At 38.2% G+C, this 21,820-nt stretch overlaps 1 protein-coding gene across 4 annotated transcripts in view; it reads left to right on the top strand.

Moving 5' to 3' along the window:
- Positions 1 to 21,820, top strand: part of Cep89 (centrosomal protein 89) — a 61,460-nt gene that overhangs the window by 5,827 nt on the left and 33,813 nt on the right. For 3 of the 4 annotated variants that reach the window (XM_015496928.2, XM_048790979.1, XM_015496929.2), the window contains exons 3-5: positions 6,852 to 7,010; positions 11,223 to 11,409; positions 19,975 to 20,080. In XM_015496928.2, the coding sequence (XP_015352414.1) occupies positions 6,852 to 7,010; positions 11,223 to 11,409; positions 19,975 to 20,080 (452 nt within the window). The remainder of the gene's footprint in view (positions 1 to 6,851; positions 7,011 to 11,222; positions 11,410 to 19,974; positions 20,081 to 21,820) is intronic. The other variant, XM_048790978.1, reaches the window with a different exon arrangement.

Raw genomic sequence — 21,820 nt, forward strand, 5'->3', positions numbered from 1 at the left:
GAGAGGGATCCTGTTTGTCATTTCTCTCTTGGTCACCTGCAAGGCTTGAGTATTAGCATCTGGCACAGATCTCAAGGCTGGCTAGAGGAGTGGCCTGGCTGTGGTGCAGATGTGGCTCTGCCCAACTCTTCAGTGTTTGTGGGAACAACTATGTTGCATTGTTGGGGCTTCATGCAACCATGGCAGTAGCTGGGGCTGGGGAGTAGCTTCCCATTCCATTATGCCCCAGAAAAACAAATAAAATGTATTATTTCATGGCAAGTCTTGTTTTATTAGAAAAATTTCATAGTATCCTGTGCTTTACAAAAATATTTTCCTAGGTTATGATCTTTATAACCCCCAAATAGTAGATATGGATTTGGCAAATTAGGCGTATTTCTAGATTTCAAAAAAATAATTTTTTTAATGACACCTCAATTAACCTTTAATATTATTATTCCACTTCATGTTTAATGCAAAGCCTTCTAGCAATTTACTTCTATTTCTTCCTTCCCATCTTTTGTGTGACTGTTGTCGTAAATTTCCACTCTTTTTTAAAAAACTTAGTGCATTAATTATATGTAATAGCGGGATTCATAAAATTTTAATTCTACATGTAGAAATCCAAAAGTGCATTGCTACTGTTTTTGCTTTAGACAGTTATTTGTCTTTTAAAAGTATTTTACTGAGGTATAATATGTATAGTAAACTACATATTTAAAATGCATAATTTGCTAATTTTCAAGATACGTTTATCTCTGTCAAACCATTACAACATTAAAGATAATGATGCCCAAGAGATTCCTAAAACCCCTCTGCTATTCCTTTCTCTTGTTCCTCTCTTCCCATTCCCCTGCCCAACCCACCTCCACTCACAGGTAACCACTAACCTGTCACTGTAGATTAGTTTGTATTTTCCAGAATTTTATATAAGTAGAATTACATAAAATAATTATGCTGTCTTTTTTCACTTGTAATTATTTGAGATGCAGCCACATTATTGTGAAAATCAATAATTCATCCTTTTTATTGCTGAGTAGTATATTTATACCACAATTTGTTTATCCACTCACTTGTTTCTAGTTTTTAGTTATTAGAATAAAGCTGCTATGAACATTTGCATATGAATATTTGGACACATGCTTTCATTTCTCTTAGGTAATTAGGAGTGGAATATTTGGGTTATGAGACAGACGGGCATTTAATTTAAGAAACTGCTAAACTATTTTCTAAAGATGCTGTTCTATTTATGTTTCTATTGAAACCAGATTTTCTCCATTTCTACTGGTAGGTGGCATCTAAGCCTGTTTTAATGTCAGCAGCTAATCAAGACAGGGGATGCCTGTCAGTGTCCTCTCTTGAGGGGAGCAGCCAGCAAAGCTGGATTCCTCTCCCCTACCATTGAGTTGTGTATTGCAGCTCTTAGAGGCAATTCAGTTCTGTCAACACCATATCATCAGATGCCACAGGTTAGCCTCTTCCCCATTTCAGATATCACAGAGTCCAATTCGTTTTACCTGTTCCTGACCTACTGGCTAGGGTTTCCAGGGTTTCCACAACCCTTTCTTACATTTGGTTTGTTTCGTAGAGCAGCTTACAGAACTCAGAGAAACAGGTTCACAGTATATTATAAAGGATATTTTAGAGGATACAAGTAAATAGATGAAAAGATAATAGAGTGAGGTCAGGAAGGGTCTCTAGCTCAGGAGCTTCTGCCCTATGGACTTGGGGTAAATCACCAGCACATTGTTGTGTTCTTGTTCACCTTCCTGCAAGCTCTCTGAACCAGTCTTTTGGGTTTTTGTGGAAGTTTCATTATGTAGGCAAGATTGATTAAGTGATTGGCTGTTGGTGGTCACCTTCTCCCTCCTTGGAGCTGAAAGTTCCTGCCCTTTGAGCACCTGGCTTATTCCCCGGGCAACCAACTCCCATCTGTGGTTATTGAGGGATTTACCAAAAATCACCTCATTAATCTAAGGTGTATTCAGGTGTTTTGGAAGGGCTTGTAAATAATGAAGGGCTGTCTCTCATCTTTATTGCTCCGAAGCTGTTCTGGAGTTGCTTCAGGAATCAAGGACAAAAGACCAAATTCTTAAACAACAAAATGTTCTTATTGCTCTAGTTACTTAGGAAATAACAAGGGTTACAGGAGCTGTGAGCATATCATAATATGATAGTAGTAATATCATCATGGTTTTATTTTTCATTTCTCTAATAAATGGCATTGAGCATCTTTTCATATGCTTATCTGTTTCTTCTTTAATGAAATATCAATTCAAGTCTTTTGCCCATTTTTAAATATTGGGTTGTTTTCTTATTGCATCATGAGAGGGTTTTTTTCAAATATATATATATTTTACAATTTCTTTACCAAATATAGGATTTGCGAATAGTTTTTCCTTGTCTGTGGCTTGTCCTTTTAGTCTCTTAGCAGTGCCTTTCAAAGAACTTTCAAAAGTTCTTTGAAACTTCTTAATGTTTCTGACATCCAATTTATCAATTTGTTTCTTTCATGAATCATATTCTCTGTATCATGCCTAAGAAATCTTTGCCTAAATTCACAAAAGTTTTCACCTATATTTCTTTTAGAAGTTTTATGATTTTAGGCTTTCCATTTGGGTTTCTGATTCATTTCAAGTTAAATTTTGTATATGGCATAGAAGATATAAGGAAGATATAAATTCAAGTTCATTTTTTTTCTTTTTTGCATATGGATATTCATTTTTTCCAGCACCATTTGATGTTAATGATGATGATCTAGGGGTCACGTTGTTTCTCGGCTCTTGTATTATTTTCTCTGGTTTTATTGGGGATCTTACGGAAGTATCTGAAACTTGGAGAAGTTTCCAGGTTACCACCTCTCAACTTTTGACTTAGGATAGCATCAGATTTTTAAGTCCCCATTGCACATGGTCTTAAATGTTACTATTATTATGAGATTAAAATCACATGCTAGCCCCAGGCCAACATGGTTCTAAATGGAGAAAAACTGAAAGCATTCCCTCTAAAAACTGGAACAAGTCAGGGATGCCCTCTTTCACCACTTCTGTTTAACATAGTTCTTGAAACTTTAGCCAGAGCAATTAGATGAAAGAAAATTAAAGGGATACCGATAGGAAAAGAAGAACTCAAATTATCACTATTTGCCAACGATATGATTCTATACCTAGAAGTCCCAAAAAATTCCACCAGAAATCTTTTAGAACTAATAAATGAATTCGGCAAAGTAGCAGGATATCAAATCAACGTCCAAAATCAAAGGCATTTCTGTACATCAGTGACAAATCCTCAGAAAGAGAAACTAGGAAACCACCCCATTTACAATAGTCTCAAAAAAAAAAAAAATCCAACTTGATGAAAGACCTCTACAATGAAAACTATAGAACGCTAAAGAAAGAAATTAAAGAAGACCTTAGAAGATGGAAAGATCTACTTGTTCTTGGATAGGCAGAATTAATATTGTCAAAATGACCATACTACCAAAAGGGCTATACAATGCAATCCCAACCAAAATCCCGAAGACATTCCATGAAATAGAATAAGCAATCATGAAATTCATCTGGAAAAACAAGAGACCCAGAATAGCCAAAGCATATGGATATTCATAATAGCCTCAGCAAGAAGAGTGAGCTGGTAACATTATTATTCCAGACCTTAAACTATATTGCAGAGCAATAGTAACAAGAAGAGCATGGTATTGGCACCAAAATAGACCTGTAGACCAGTGGTACAAAATAGAGGATACAGAGACAAACTAACGTAATTACAGTTATCTCATATTAAACAAAGGAACCAAAAACATACATTGGAGAAAAGATAGCCTCTTTAACAAATGGTGCTGGGAAAACTGGAAATCCACATGTAACAAAATGAAATTAAACCTCTGTCTCTCATCATGCACAAAACTCAACTCAAAGTGGATCAAGGAAGTAGGAATTAAACCAGAGACCTTGTGCCTAATAGAAGAAAAAGTAGGCCCAAATCTCCATCATGTCAGATTAGCCCCAATTTCCTTAATAAGACTCCTTTGGTGCAAGAATTAAAACCAAGAATCAATAAATGGGATGGATTCAAACTAAAAAGCTTCTTCTCAGCAAAAGAAACAATCAGTGAGGTGAATAGAGAGCCTACAGAATGGGAGCAAATCTTTACCACAGCACATCAGATAGAGCACTAATCTCCAGGATATAGAAAGCACTCAAAAACCTTAACACCAAAAAAAAAAAAAAAATAACCCAATCAATAAATGGCCCAAGGAACTGAATAGACACTTCTCAGAAGAGGATATACAATCAATCAACAAATATATGAAAAAATGTTCAACATCTCTAGCAATTGGAGAAATGCAAATCAAAACTAAGATTTCATCTCACTCCAGTCAGAATGGCAGCTATCAAGAATACAAACAGCAAGTGCTGGCGATGATGTGGGGGAAAAGGCACACTCATACATTGCTGGTGGGACTGCAAATTAGTGCAGCCAATCTGGAAAGTAGTATGGAGAATCCTTGGAAAACTTGGAGTGGAACCACTAATTGATCCAGCTATCCCACTCTGGTTTATACCCAAAGGATTTAAAAATAGCATACTACAGGGACACAGCCACATCAATGTTTATAGCAGCACAGTTCACAATAGCTAAATTGAGGAACCAACCCAGATGCCCGTCAGTTGATGAATGGATAGGGAAACTTTGGTATATATATATATATATACACACACACACACACACACACATAGGAATATTACTCAGCATTAAAAGAGAATAAAATCATGGCATTTGCAGGTAAATGAATGGAGTTAGAGAATATAATACTAAGTGAAGTTAGCCAATCCCCAAAACCAAAAGCCGAATGTTTTCTTTGATATGAGGATGCTGACTCATCATGGTGATGGGGGTGGGGGAGCATGGGAGGAATGGAGGAACTTTAGATAGGATGAAGATGAGGGAGGGGAAGAGGTAAATGGGGGTAGGAAACGTCTGTGGAATGAGTTAGACATCATTACCCTAAGTACATGTATGAAGACGTGAATGGTGTGAAAATACTTTGTGTACAACCAGTGACTTGAAAAATTGTGCTCTATATGTGTAAGATGAAATGAATTTCATTCTGCCGTCATATATAACAAATCAGAATAAATAAATAATTAATAAAAAATTCATATGATAAAGACCTAAAGGTAACTCTTGGTCACCTTGGTTTGTGCTGACCAGTTTTAATTGATAAATAATTAATTGACTGTTTTTAGTAAATGATGAAATGTGTTTTTAACAGATTTTATGGTTACCCTTCAGAGTTAGCATGTTCTTATTGGCAGGGAGGAATCTTATAGTCAAGAGCCTTGAGAGATAACAGGTTGTTTGCTGAGGAATGCAACATACCCTATTGACTTGCCAGAGTAGGGCCAGAATGGCCTTAGGTAAGTTGCTTTTTAGGAGAAAGCATGTGGTCGGTGCAGTCCTGGCCCCTGAACTTCATGTTCCCACTGCTCATGCTGTCTGCTGCCTATCAGTATTTTGCTGTGTAACATACTGCACCGAAACTTAGTGGTTTAAACATTGAACAACAGCATTTTTTAAAATCCACATCTCACTGATGCTTTTTAAAAATTTTTTTCTTTTCATTTTGGTTATTTCCTGTTGCTTTTGTCTTCTGCAATGATTAATCTGCTGTATCAGTGTATTTTTCATCTCTGATATTGTCATTTCATCTCCTTTTTGAACATATGGAATACAGTTATAATAGCCCTCTTAATGTTCTTTTCTGCCAATTCTCACATATATGTTCAATTCTGAGTGGGCTTCAATTGATTGTTCATAAGAGATCATGTTCTGTCACTTTATGTGCCTGGTTATTTTTTGAATACAACACATTGTGAATTTTACCTTGTTGAAATTTTTATATTCCTATAAATCTTACTGGTCTTTGTTCTGGGATACGGTTAAGCTACTAGGAAACAGTTGAATCTTTTGAGTTTGATGTGTTAGGGAGTGTCTGGAACAGTGCTCAAGTAGGACTAGCTATTTCCCACCACTGAGGCCAGACCTTTCCGAGTTGTGTACCCAGTGTCCCATGAATGATACGTTTTTCCAGTCCATCTGGTGGGAACAGGCACTGTCCCAGGCCTTGTGTAAGCGTCTGGCACTGTTCCTCTAATGTCTTTGGATGGCTCTTCCTCCAGCCTTGGATCATTTCTTTGCACATGTGTGCTGAGGAATATTCTGCTTAACATTTGGGGACCTTCTGCAGATCTCTAAGTTTCTCTCTGTGCAGTTTTCTCCTTTCTAATACTCTGTCTTGCAAATTCTGTCTGCCTTGGTGTCATGGACTCTCAGCTCTATCTCTCAACTCAGAGAGTCTGCCTGGCCCCACCTCAGTTCCTTCTCCCTGTGCTGTGTGACCTGGAAATTTTCCCAGGCAATAAGCTGGGACAGTTCGGACTCTGTTCTTTTGTTTTGTTTGGCTTTTTTTGGCAGGAGGTTGAACCTGTTTTTTCTATCTTTCCTATAACCTATTTTTAAATAATTTGCAAGAGTTTTAAAAGCATCCCTTTACATCATTTCTTTATTTTTATATCTCTTTTTTCTTCCATTCTGATCTTTCATTTTAATAAGAAAACTATTTGAAGATAGGCTTTGGGATCTGACTTCTAGGACTAGAGATCTGGTTATACCTGCTATTGGCTAGAAAATCTTTACAAGTTAAATTTGCTTGAAAAATGGGGTGATAATTGCTTCATACAGTTGATGTGAGAATTAAGCGAGATGGTCTGATGGTACATAGCAGGCTATGGGCATGTAGGCCATAGGTGTTCAGTTAGACACCATAGTGTCCCTGTCTCACTGTCCCACTGGAATGTTTTCACCCACAGATCTGCTCTGGCTGCAGTCATTCTGGCAACAACACTGACTGGGCGGACCGTTGCCATTCCCCAGCCTCGCCAGAGATCCCGATCTGAAAGTGAGGTCTCCATCGTGGAAAAGGACAGCTTCATCCAGCCCTATGCCACCAGCTCAGAGCACGGGCTTGGGTAGGAACAGTATTGCTGGCTCTGCTTTTGCTGGGGACAGAAGAGGAGCAGCTCAGCATCTTCACTGTGTGTGTGTGGGAGAGGGCATGCACATGTGTGTATGATATTTATGATAAGAGACTTAGTTGTCAGGTTTTATCCTTAGTGTCAATGGGACACTGTCCAGGGACATTAATTGCCCTTGAATCAGAATTTTCTCCAAAGTGTCTCCCTAAACTTGTAAAAGCACTGGTGATTTTAATGACAGCACAGGGCCAGTGAATTTAGTGTTGGCTTTTAGCCCTGAGTAAGATTCTCTGTGCTACAACCCAAATAGAGAGAGTTTTCTCATTACTCCTCCAGAATCTCTCCTCCGAGTACTCATGCAAGTTTTGCCTGTTTTCCCTTTGAACAGCTTTTCTTTATTGCATCAGCTGGGTTTGAGCTGACACAGGGCTGAGAGGTCAGGAGGGTTTCCTCTGGGGGTTGAGGGGAGCACTTGGGGACATACATAAATTACCCTGAAACAGGGACCAGAGACATGGCAGCAATTGAAGGCAGATGTTTGTGTCTGTGAGGGCTCCAGTGATGGGGACAATGAGTGGGGTGGCCTTTGGTATCTTGTTCAGAGGGTTGGAATGTGCCCTAAGAGCACCAAAGACACTGATGGGCTTTTAGGGCTTGTGGGTGAGAATGAGGACATCTAATTTGCATATATATACACTGGAGATTAAGCCCAGAGGTATTTTTTAGATTTTTTTCTTAGTTGTTGATAGATCTTATTTTATTTATTTATACATGATGCTGAGAATCCAACCCAGTGCCTCATACATGCTAGGCAAGTGCGCTACAGCTGAGCCACAGTCCCAGCCCTAAACCCAGGGGTATTTTGCCACTGAGCTATATTCACATTCCCTATTATTTTTTTGTTTTGAGACAGGGTCTCCCCAGGTTGCTTAGGGTCTTACTAAATTGCTGAGGCTGCCCTCAAATTTGATATCCTCTGCCTTAGCCTCCTGAGTCACTGGGATTACAGGCAATGTGTCACTGTGCCTGGCTTAAATTTGCCATTTTAACTGTCATATATATACAATTTTTTGTTTTGTTTTTTGGTTCTGGGGATCAAACCCAGAGTCTTGCTCATACTATGCACATACTTGATCACTGAACTATACCCCTAGCCTGTATGTATGTATATACACACACACACACACACACACACACATATATATATATACCAAATATTCTGTATTTTTAATGTAGCAATACCAAATATTCTATTTTTTTATTATTATTATTTTTTGCATTACAATTCTTAATACACCATTATATAATAATTTATCATATCTTGATTATATATAAGGTATGTTGACACCAAATATTCTGTATTTTTTAAAAACATTTTTTTCTTAGTTGTTGATAGATCTTTATTTTATTTATTTATATGTGGTGCTGAGAAACGAACCCAGTGCTTCACACATGCCAGGCGAGTGCGCTACTGCTGAGCCACAGTCCCAGCCCTCTGTATTTTTAATGTAGCAGAATTTATCTGTTTTCCTCCTTATAGTTTCTGTCATTATGTTTATATTTATAAAGACATTTTCCACTATAGTATTTTATATATATATATATATATATATATTTTTTTTTTTTTTTTTTTTTTTTTTCTTCTAAGTTGTGTTTTTATTTTTCCATTTTAATCTTGACTCTAGGGCTGGGGTTGTGGCTCAGTGGTAGAACACTCACCTAGCATATGTGAGGCACTGGGTTCGATCTTCAGCACCACATAAAAATAAATACATAAAATAAAGGAATTGTGTCCATCTACAACTAAAAAAAATATATATTTTTAAAAAATATTTATTTCTTTTAGTTGTAAACAATGCCTTTATATATTTATTTATTTTTATGTGGTGCTGAGAATCGAACCCAGGGTCTTGCACGTGCCAGGCAAGCCCTCTACTGCTGAGCCACAACCCCAGCCCTAAAAAAAATTTTTTTTTAAAATTTTGACTCTATTTTTGAGATGTTTGAATATAGCCATTTTTTCTTCTGGTAAAAATTACACTGACAAAATAAGAATTTAGGTATAAAACTAATTGAAAGGGATAAGCACATAACACCATCAAAAGAAATCTAGAGGACTGGGTTGTGGCTCAGTGGTAGGGTGCGTACTTAGTATGTTTGAGGCACTGGGTTTGATTCTCAGCACCACATATAGATAAATTAAAATAAAGGTCCATTGACAAATAAAAAATGTTTAAAAAAAAGAAAGAAATCTAGAAAGGAAGAATACTAGCCCTGTAGAAGGGCTGGATAAGCCCTATCATATTTTTTTTTAAATATCATGATTTAGTTGTAGTTGGACACAACACCTTTATTTTATTTTTATGTGGTGCTGAGGATTGAACCCAGCGCCCCACATGTGCTAGGTGAGTGCTCTACTGCTGAGCCGCAACCCTAGCCCCAGCCCCATCATATTTTAAAACATACTATTAAAGTAGTGAACATAGTGCTAGACTCAGTGTCTGAGAGGTGTCTTGAATGCCTGAGGTGAACCTTGAGTTTACAAGCATATCAAATCTTTAATAGAAGCTACTCCAAAGATCAAGGGGGAAGAAAGGATTCCACAATATATTGATTAACAATATTCAGAAACAAATCAGCTTTGAGCCTTGTCTGAGTCATACACCAAAATAAACTATTGAGTGAAAGATTATTATGTATGTACACATAAATATGACCGTGAAATCCAGTGGCCAGTCTTATCAAACTTCTCAGGGAGATGACTGCTATTTACTTCTAAGCTAAGAATTTAAAAGGTTAAAATTTTTTATTTAGTTTTGTTTTGCTTTTGCTATACCTGTGATCAAATCCAGTCCCTTGTGCATGCTAGACAAGTGCTCTACCACTGAGTTATTCCCCCAGTCCTCAAAGGGGTTGAATCTAGGGGCACTTAATCACTGAGCAATTATGTGTTATGTGCTTATCCAGCCTTTTTGATTTTTTAATTTTGAGATAGGGTCTTTCTACATTGCTTAGGGCCTTGCTAAGTTGCTGAGGCTGGCTTTGAACTTATTTTATCCTCCTGAGTCACTGGGATTATAGGCGTGCGCTACTGTGACCAGCCAAAAAAGTATTTTTAATCTGTATGCTAACAAAATTCATGTAGCCAAGATAAAATTATAAATAGGAAAAATATTTACAACAAGAATTAAGACAGGATTTTAATTTTCCTAGATGAAAAAGTTAACTTCAAACTGGATTGGACATTCTAGAAGTAAACCACAGGATTTATGTAGTTAATTCACAATAGAAGAATTATGACTGAAACACTAATATATGGAAAATATTTATTCTCGGTAAGAAATGTGTATTTAGTGAGATTTAAATTGTTTTGGCAAATTAAAAAAAATTTACTCATGTAGTTATAGATTGAGAAAATGCTTTGTGAAATGACTTTTGTGCTATATTATACAGACACAAAATGTTCAATCCATTTGACTCAGCAACTTATCATATGATGGTTTGTTTTCTAGAACTAATTCTTAAAATAGAAGAGGTTATTTGCACATATGTGTTCATTATGGGGTTATTTATTGCAGTGAAAATCAGGAAAAAATAAAACCCACCGAAGAAGGGGAATTGCTGACTAAACTGGGATATCTATTTGATTCTTACTGTATATGTGTGTGCATGGGCACATGCTCTGGGGATCAAACTCAGGGAGTTACGCATACCCAGCCTTATTCTTATCTTTTAAAATGTTAACTGTTAGCCAGTTATAGTCATGCATGCCTATAATCAGTGACTTGGGAAGCTGAGGCAGGAGCATCACAAATTTAAGGCCAGCCTGAGCAACTTAGTGAGGCCCTGTCTTAAACTAAAAAATAAAAAGGGGTAGGGATATGTAGCTCAGTGATAGAGCACCCCTGGGTTTAATCCCCAGTACCAAAAAACAAAACAATAAAATATTGACTGTTAACATTATTAATAACAAGACAAATTACATATGTAGGCAGTGATAACTGTAAAAATAGAAAAAAAGATAAATACCAAGAGTATATAAAGAGATGGGAGAGTGGATGATTTAATCTTCATGCTTCTATACATTTGTAATGTATTACAGTACTTCTCTGGTGGGGATTTGGAGGCAGTGCATTTAATATGTGTGTATTTTGATTTCAAGGATGAAGTTGTTTATTTAATTTACTGTTCAATGTTCTAATACAGACCGACATGGCAGAATGAGTTGGGAAGAAGAACTTCTTTACCATCCTTTGAAACACTGGGCTGTGGGGATGAAGAGGACTCTGAAATGCAGGCATCGTCCAGTGACAAGGAGCTGGGCAATGGCAGTGCCTGGAAAGAAGAAGGAGGTCATAGTGATGCTGTGTATGCTACATCACACAAAAATCAGGTGATTCCCATATTCCAAAGTAGGCCTAAACATTCTCTTTTCGCTATTCTGCATTTGATTGCTCTGGGGCTTTTATTTGTTTAATGTGTCCAGCCTTTTTTCTATCTGGTTAGGTTAAAATTTAAACCTCTTTTCTTTACCTTTTAAAGTTGAGTCATTCAAAGTCAAATGTTGATTTCAATGAGAAACTAGTAATTCTGCTCTTTCCTCTGACCTTGAAAGCTAATTCTCCTGTCACTTTTCTAGTTATCAGTGTGTACCTTGCAACCTTTCTTCAGATTTGCATCCAGTGAGAGGAACATTGTCATGCATCTCAACAGTAGTGACCTTCTTTGCTGTTTACCATGTGTAGTGACATGCATTTTTCTTAGCTGACCTACCACTAACTCTGTGAGGAGTTCTGTTCATTGCCCTGTCTCACATTGGAGGGGACAAGGTACAGTGAGATTGAAAGGGCCAACCGCTCTAATAATCCTGATTTATATTTGTTTTTTGTGATGCTGGGGATTGAACCCAGGGCTTGTGATCTAATCCTGATGTTTTAAACTGTGCTCCCAGGGTTTTGGAAAATGAATAGCACCATTTCTTTACTGGCAAAAGAGCACCATAATCTTTTTCCTGTTTTCTTTTGTCACCATCACACTGGCACATTGTCATAGTGACTGCACACGTAGACTCACAACATCAAGCTGTATTTACATTGGTTATATTAGTTATCTTACACTATATTAACAACATTCTAAATGGGCTTAGGGAACTTACTTCAAGGAATCCTTATGTGAGTATTTCATGAACTAGCTTTCACTTTCCAACATATGTAGACTTTAATATGCAAAAGTAGATTTCCATATAGTGAATATTGCTGGAACCTGCAGATGCTGTTCAGGGCCCCAAGCTGTGCCATTGCAGGGTTCTAGAAGACTTAGATGAAGTTCATTGCTCTTTATCTACACATTTTCTGATTCTTTGATACTGATGTTATAGACAGAGTTATATCACTTAACTACTCCAGCAGTGAAGTTTGTCACCACATCTCCCTTAGAAGAAAGAATTATAGAACTTATGCAGCCTTATTATTCAACGGACAAATAGTATATTTTTAGGCAAGTCTATTATGGTGACTTTAGGACCCATGTGTAGCAAGAAATTTTATTTTTAAAATTTGATAAGTAGAAAATAATGTAATACATTAGTGTTTCCATTCTTCCCCCTCAGGTTTTTGTTTTGTTTGTTGATGCTGAGGATCAAATTCAATGCCTTGCACATGCTAAGCGTGCACTCTAGCACTGAGCCATGCCCTCAAGACCCCTATTTTTTTTTTTTTTTTTCTTATACTGGGGATTGAACCCAGGGGTGCTTTAACATTGGTGCTATATCCCCAGCTCTTTTTATTTTTTATTTTGAGACAGGTTTTCCCTACATTGCTGAGGCTGGCCTAGAACTACACTTCTCCTGCCTCAGCATCCCCTGAGTTGCTGAGATTATAAGTGTGTGCCAACACACCTGGCTTTTTTCTTTTCTTTATTTATTTAATAAAAGAAATAGAAGGTTACAGTCAGGGTTGAAATTGTCTTTGTCTCCCACCTCCACTCCCTGGAAACCCATCTCTTGGATTTGGAGTACATTCTAGAAGTCTGTATTTTTACTCTTTTACCACAAATAAGTGCAAGTGAACAACTATAATGCTTTATTTTTTAATTATATAAGGTCATCTTATAGTACCAATTATTCTACTACTTTGCTTTTTCATTGCATTGCAGTTTTGAGACCGATCCCTGTTGATTTATCTATTTACTAACCTACGGATGAACACTTAGGTTGTTTCCATGCACATATCTGATATGTGTACCTGTGTCTGCTGCATCAATTAGATATTGCCAAGTTAGATATTGCCAAATTGTCCTAAAAGCAGCTTCTCTATTTTACCTTCCTACCAGCAGTGTGTGTATGCGAGTCTCCATGTTCCTATACATCCCAGCCAACAGGAAGTCTCTTCCCTGTACAACATAGGAACTAGAGTTTGAATAAGTGATGTCCATCGAAAGGTCTCATCATAACCTGCACAGCAGCAACGAAAGGTGCCTTAAACCGGAAAGGGATTTCAATTTGCCATAGATTTGTTAGTTTTTTTCATGAGGAAGGTGAGGGGGGCAGAGGTTATGTTGACCTTTCCTGAGCTTTTGATATATGCAAGACAGTTTACATTTACTATCTTTGTTTGTTTCTTTTTACATGTATCATTTATTTCCCATCCTGAGTTAAGTATGTAAAGAAACAGAATAAATGACTTGCCCATGATCACCCAACTCACCTTTGGCAGAGGCACAGGGTGACCAGTCTCCCCTGTTTACAGTTCAAATTTTTATTTATAGGGGCTGGAGTTTGATCCTCAGCACCACAGAAAAATAAATAAAATAAATGCATTGTGAAAAAAATTCTTAAAAAAGGAAAGTTTTATATTTATAGCCCTCATACTTATCAGAACTAATTCCACAACATAAAACTTCTTTTTGGAATTGACCAAGTATTTCTAAATTTATAATATGATTAAAATATATTCCCTTGGGTTGGGGATGTAGCTCAGTGGTAGAGTGTATACTTTTTTTTTTTTTTAAGTTGTCAATAGATCTTTATTTATATGTGGTGCTGAGGATTGAACCGAGGCCCTCACACATGCCAGACAAGCGCTTTACCACTGAGCCACGACTGCAGCCCTAGAATGTATTCTTAAGCATGTGTGATGGCCTGGGTCCCAGCCCTAGCAACACAAAAATAAACAAACAAATAAACCCACATACTACATATAGACACACACACACACACACATTTACTAGATATATCACTATATAGTGTATTTATATGCTATATGTACATTTATACATGTATGTATACATTATTATTTATACACAAATTTATACATAAATTTATACACTGTATATATGTATCACTATATAGTATACACACACACACACCCTTGAAAAATAGACATATAGAGCATATAAACCATTTACTTTATCACTAGATGTTACTAACCTTAAAGATGATATTGCCTGTAATTGTTTATCCCAGATTTCAGAAAATCTATAGTAAATATATAGAAGACAGTTTTATAAATTTGCCCTTATAGGCAATATCATCTTTAAGGTTAGTAGCATCTAGTGATAAAGTAGGTGGTTTTATGATGTTATTTATACTTCCTTTAAAGCAAACAATTGTCAAAACTATTAAGATAAGGAAATAGATCAACCCCTAATCAGGCAATTTGGTTCTAAGAGTGTTCCTCATGCCTCTCTATGTTTCAGGATAGTTTGGGCCAACATCTTCATGTGAATTGTGCACCTTCTCAGAAGTGGCCTAACAATGGAAAGTCTCATTCTCTGCAGTTTTCTTGTCGGTGCTACCCAAGAGTAAGGCTAAAGGGAAAGTGGGTGCATTAATTTGTGGTTAGTTCAGGGGAATGTAGAGCCCAGTGGGCACAGCAAGTCCCAGCTTCTCTGCCTCACAGTCGTATGGCTTAGGTAAGCCAGATCATCTCTCTGCATCTTAGTTTGTTCAACCAATAATGGGTTGTATCAGGGAGGAAATGGTCTTTGGGTAGTTGAAAAATTCAACATATGTTTATTGAGCATCTAATGAGTAGCAGGCATCTTGGTAGGTGCCAGAGAGCCCACATCAGAATCCATAGTCACAGTATTCCATTTGGTCAGGGTGAAAACATAGCAGAGGACCTCTACTTTTCTGGGAAAGCTGCTGAAAGAATAAGAGTGAAGGGCTGAGAAGGAATTACAGCCAGAAAAGTGTTTCCCTTTGAGGTAACAATTTTTCTGTCTGTCTGATAACCTTTGTAGTAGGATCATTCTTTATCCTTTAGTAACTTCAGCAGAAATAATCACAGTATTTATTTTTTCCTTCTTTCTTGAAATTTAGTATATAATTTAATTCTGCACACATAAATCTCATTTTCCTTTTTTATTTTCAGAAAATTTCTTCCTCTATTTTACCTTTGAATTATCTACTCATTCTTTTCTTCTTTGGAAATGCTAGTTATACATTTGTTGGATCTCCTTAATTTGTCTTCTATATCGCTTATTCTTGTTCCTTATGTCGGTGAGCTTTCCACCACTACAACAAAATATCTGAGATTATTAACTTATAAAAGGAAAAGGTTTGTTTTATGTTCTAGTTTTAGTTCAAGATTAGGCCTCTGGTGGGCATGCTGGATGGCAATGATGGAACGTGGTGGAGCAACCTGCTCATCTCATTGCTACAGAGCAAAAGAGGTCAGGGCCAGGGTCTCATGATCCCTTTAGGGGACACACCCCAAAAAGAGCTCTCTCCTAAATATTCCACTGTATCCCAATGGCTCCACCTTGGAAATGAAACATTTCACTAATGGACCTTTGGGGATCATCCAACATCTAAACTATAGCACCCTCTCTTCTCCATGTTTTCCCTTTCAGCAACACTTTGTGTAATTTTTTTTTTTTACCCCATACTGGGGATTGAACCCCAGACCTCACACATGCTAGGCAAGTGCTCTACCACTAAACTACATCCCCAACCCTTTTTATTTTATTTTGAGCAGGGTCTCACTTATTTGCCTGGGCTGGCCTTGAAATTCTGATCCTCCTGCCTTATCCTCCTGAGTAGCTAGGATTACAGGTGAGCACTACCATATCTGGTGCTTTTTTTTTTTAAGGGGAGTAAAACCAGGGCCTTGCACATACTAGGTAAGTGTTCTACTACTGAGCCATCTCCACAGCCCCACCTCCTTATTATTTCTAGTACTGGGGATTGAACCCAAGGGCACCTTACCACTGATCTATGTTCCCAGTCCTTTTCATTTTGAGACAAGGTTTTGCTAAATTGCTGAGTCTGGCCTCAAAGTTGAGATCCTCCTGCCTCTACCTTCTAAGTAGATGGGATTACAGGTAATTGCCACTATGCCCCTGCTAGGTTTTATTGTATATATTCTTTGAGTCACTCCCTTAGTACTGTGAGGATGTAGTTTAGTGGTAAAGAAATGAGGTTCAATCCCAAATATCAAAATAAAAGAGTGAACCAGGCACAGTGGGATTATAGCCATTATAGGATTATAATCCCAGTGACTTGGAAAGCTGAGGCGGGAGGATTGTGTTCAAAAGCCAGCCTCAGCAAAAGCAAGGTGCTAAGCAACTCAGTGAGACCCTGTCTCTAAATAAAATACAAAATAGGGCCGGGGATGTGGCTTAGTGGTCGAGTGTCCCCCAGTTCAATCCCTTTTACCAATAATAATAATAATAATAATAATAATAATAATGTGAAGCATAGGGCTGAGGTTCAGATGTAGAGCATTTGCGTGGCATGGTGAAGCCCTGGTTTTGATCATCAGCACCACAAAAAAAAAAAAGTAAAAGATATACATGCTATAATTGCTAGGATAACTACTAGAATGAAATCAGAATATAATTTCAAAAGGAAAAGAGGGAAAGAAATAGGACAATTGAAGATGATGTCAACCCAAAAGAAGAATAGAGAAAAGGAAAATATAAAACACATAGGAAAATAAGGCGACAAGCTTAAATTCAAATATGTCCATATATACACTAAATAGAAAAATAAAAACAGAGCAGCCTGCTGAAAAGGGACCTCCCCCTTCCCCTCTTCCTTTCTGCTTTAGACCAGGACCTCCTGTACCACTAGTGACCACAAGGAGGCCAAGGGACTCTCGTGCCAGCCTTCATAGCAGCTGAAAGCTGAAACAATTTGGTAATTTGTAAAACACCACAGACCTCAGGCAGGATGCAGATGCTCCAGAATATCAATGTCATAGTTACAAAGGTCCATAGAGATTCTGATGGGCGCAGTGAGGTCAAGGTTGTAGAGGGTCCTAGAGGAAACACAGTCATTCCCAAAGGGCAGAGAGCATAGAGGAGATTCTAAAAGGAAACACTCGTGCAGAGCCCACCTTTATGTCCAGCATCTATCTAGCCTGCATACTCTGAAAAGAAATTAAAAACAGCTCGGACTGACATAAAGACCCTGAGAAAGAGACACAGAAAGAGAAAGATATGAAGAGTAAATTAGCAAAAAAAAAAAAAAAAAGGAAAACTGTAGCCAGTACAGGGGTAAAAGTCACACTGGAAACAGTAAAACCCAGCATCTCACTAAGTTGCCCAGGCTGGCCTGGAACTCATGGTTCTCCTGCCGCAGCCTCCTGAGTAAATGGGATTGCAGGTGTGTGCCATTGTGCCTGGGATGAAGAAGCACAGGACAAGGGCTGCAGGCAGAGGAGGGAGGGCATTCTTTGCTGTTTGGGTGAGCACTGGGACAGAGCTGGGCCTGCCTTTCCTTCAATACCCAAGCAAGTTTTGTTTTAGTTACCAGAGGGAATTTTCACAGTCAGAAGTATTGGGGAATTTTTTTAAGTTTTAACTTAATCCTGTTAGAATATGTTTGATTCTTCATGAAGGTATATTTTTAATAAAAATTTATTGTTATATTAAATATGCACAAAGGGGCTGGGTTTGTAGCTTAGTGGTTGAGCGCTTGCCTCGCACATATGAGGCCCTGGTTTGATCCTCAGCACCACATTAAATAAATAAATAAGAGATATTGTGTCCATCTACAACTTTAAAAAAAAATGCACAAAAGTGCATAAATCATACGTGTTCAACTCACTACATTTCATAAAGTAGCCACCATGAAGATTTTTTTTTTTTAAATCAAGAAGGGACTGGAGACCCTATTTCAAAATAAAAAATAGAAAGAGCTAGGACTGTAGCTCAGTGGTGGAGTGCCCTTGCGTTCAATTCCTAGTATGGCAAAAGCAAAAAAGAGGGTGGACTGGAGATACAGCTTAGTGATTGAGCATCAGTCTAGTGAGACCCTAATTCAATCCCAGAAGTGCACACATATGCACACAATTAGAAATAACATAGCAAATAGCCCAGAAGTCCCCCTTCTCAATCCTCACCTTCTCCAGAGTTCATTATTGTCTTGACTCCAGATTAGAGTAGATCTTTAAAAATAATCTGAGTTAAGGCTGGGGGTGTAGCTCAGTGGCACAATACATGCTTTACATGCACAAGGCACTGGACTCAATCCCCAGCACCAAAAAAAATTGAGTTTAATTTAGCCTGTTTTGTATGTTACATAAATTTAACCATGTAGTTTGTATTCTTTGTCTTGGAGAGTCTTCAATTATTGTGTGTCACTGTAGATGGCTCATTCTTATTGTTGTCTAATATTCCATTGTACATCCCATTCAATTACTTATTCAGATGATGATTCTTGGTTGTTTCCAGCTTTGGCTCTTAGAAGTATTGCTGTTATGAACATTGTCAATGTGTCCTTTGAAGCATATCTCTGTCTATTCTTCTGGTGGATACACATTGAGCAAGTGGTATATGTATGATCATAGACGCATGTTTGATTAGCCATAGTACGAGTTCATACTGCCAGTTTAGTTAGTAGACTAGCTTTATGATGTTCTTTGAGTGCTCTTATAATTTCATATTTCCTTAATAATTAAGTGGGTGACAATATATCCTTGATGAGGTGAACAAGGCAGTTTATTATTGGGGAATAAAAACTAAGAGGCCATTTCTTTTTTCTTTCTACAAATGATGAGTAGATTGGGAGACCTGTCTGCCCTTCCTCCTGAGCTGATCACCTTGGAGCCATGTGCACAGAGCCTGTGGACCTAGTCGCTTTGGCTCTTGGTTCTGAAATGCCCCCTCTTAGGGGCACCTTGCTGGAGGTTGCCACCACCTCCCTACCAGCCTCGGGGATATCTTCTCATGCCTTTAGCACAGCACCACTAAGCCAAGCTGATCACAGACAAGATTTTACTGTAGAATCGGGAGCAGACTCGAGAGTGCTGGTCATAGTTTACCCTATGGGATATGCTTCCCTGCATTTCCTTTTGGATGGCCTCTGTCCATATCCCCTAAAGCCCTGCCAATGGGAATGTCTCCTCTGCAAGACAGCCCATTCTGGCCCATAGGTCTCTAAAGGACATCTCTGTGGTCCTGCCACCATTCATGATACCTACATAGGTGTTAATAGAGGGGAAGGTTCCATTTCATCAAGAAATGACACTGGATCTGCGAACTTAGTGGACCTCAATTCTAAATAGTTGCCTGGGGTGGGTTCTCCCAGGCAGCTCAGCAGTCCTTGTCTCACACAGAAATTAATAACAAAGTGTCAGTATGGGGTAGGGTGGTATTGGGTGTTGTGCAGAGCAGGCCAGACACAATCCCTTTTCTGCGTTGTTCCATGGCAGGAAGGAAAAAGGGAAGGTGCCCTCCGGCAGCATGGGTGGGCTGTGAAGCTCCTCATGGCCTGAGCATCATTTGGATGGCATTGTCTTTGTGACCCAGATTTTTCATGAGGGTTTGTAGGTCCCATGCAGCCCCACCAGGTGTAACCCTTTTGGTCTCACTAAGAAAAGTAGCTTAGTTGCTCAGGGAAGAGGGCAGCAGTGGGGAAGGTATGAAATCAGGCATTTGAGTCTGTTAGGAACACATTTTATACAGGCAACACTTACTGCATGTTTGTTCCTATGTCTTTTGTAACAAAAAGGTACCATGGTCACACAAAGTGGACAGTGAAGATGATGACAATATTTCTGAGCAAGATGGACTTCCAGGTTCCTTACCTCTTACACCACAGCATATACAACAAAAAGGTAAAGTAAATAAACAAACAAGCACTTTGATAATAAATATTGACCACCAGTTTTGGTGCCATTGCATTTCCATTCTGTGGGCCATGATCTTTTTCAACTAGGAATATATTTGTGATTTATTTTTACTGTACGTAAGTTATTCCACAGCCTATTGCCTGGATGTTAGGTGCTGTCTTTGGAGCCCCTGTTGTCTGTTCTGTGGGCAGAGTTTCAGTTCAGATGGTGACATCCCACATGCTCCTCTCCCTCTGCTCCCTGCAGTGAACAGGTGGAGCCACCTGTCCAGTTCTCCACGCTAGCCCAGGTCTGCAGTAGGACCTGGCTACAGTGGGCCATCAGTGAAGGTTTGTTGGACACGTGAGTGTGTGGATGTGTTTCGGATACAATTCTGGAACTGTGCATCTACTTTCTTTATTTACTTATTGATTGATTGACGCAGTGAGAAAACTCAGTGCATTATAGCAAAGTTAAGGATATTGTTCCCTAAGAGGTGGAAGTGAGAAAGAACCTCGTATACAGTGAGCAACCAGTAACTGCTTTATCAAGTGGAATTGCTTGGGCTCTGAGACACTTTTAAATAAATCAGGTACCTGGTTGGAAAATAGAAGCCAACCTAGTAATACCTGAGCCAGAAAACTCCTGTTGGTTAATTGGCATATTTTAAAATATTAATATTAGTAAGTTTGGCTGAGAGCATAGCTCAGTGGTAGAGTGCATGAGACACTGGGTTCAACTTCCAGCACCTCCAGTTAATTAATTCATAAAAATTATTCAGGTAAAAGGTATGTCTTTTCTTGTTGTTGTTGTTAATAGAAGTAATATTTTTTCACTGTAAAATAAAAAACAAACCTAAAATACAGAAATGTGTAAAGGAATCATACATAATTGTCCCCCCACCCTAGATAATTATTTTCAACACTTTAGTGTGTATATGTACATGAAATACATACCATTTTGTCACCTGCCTTTGTTTATCTCACAACATACCCTGAGTGTCTTCCTATGCGCATGAGTGTGGCTCTTTCCTCCCTGCATCACATCAGTCAGGATCCAATCAGGAGACAGAACTCACACAGCAATTTCTTTTTTTTTTTTTCTTTTTTAAAAATTAGTTTTAGTTATACATAGAGGATACATAGAACATACATAGAATGTATTTTTACATATTATTTGACACATATTTGACATATGTGGAGTATAATTTCCCATTCTCCACACAATGATTTTAACAGGGAAAGATTAAAGAATGATTAATAGGATTGCCTACTAAGGGCAAAAGAGAATGTTCCAGAATGCAAGATTAACAAATAGAGGGAGCAGCCACTCTCTTTAGGGTTGATGCAGAGCATCTGAGGAAGAAGCCTCACTCAGAGCTAGGCCTTGTTGAAGAGGATGTATATGTCTGTGGCCTGCTGACAAAAAACTTATTAAGATACTACTCTCTGAGACAGAACCACTCATAGAGTAGTGCTGCAGTTTGCTGGCCACCAAAAAAGAAAAGAAATGCATTCCACTTTGATGTATAACTAATTAGAACAAATTAAAAAATCCAGCGCCCTCCACTGATGGAGTTTAGCATGGCACCAGCTACAGGGTGGGGATATTACAGTGAAGGTGGATTCGGAGTTAAGAGGTGTGATAATCCACACCCTTGGAAACATGAATTTGGAGGACAGATGCTGGTCAAGAGGGATTGGGGCTCCTGCAGTGGTTCTTGGTTCTGTTGGGCATAATGCACCT

The sequence above is a fragment of the Marmota marmota genome, unplaced genomic scaffold (genome assembly GCF_001458135.2).
Source record: "Marmota marmota marmota unplaced genomic scaffold, marMar, whole genome shotgun sequence".
NCBI classification, from domain to species: Eukaryota; Metazoa; Chordata; class Mammalia; order Rodentia; family Sciuridae; genus Marmota; species Marmota marmota.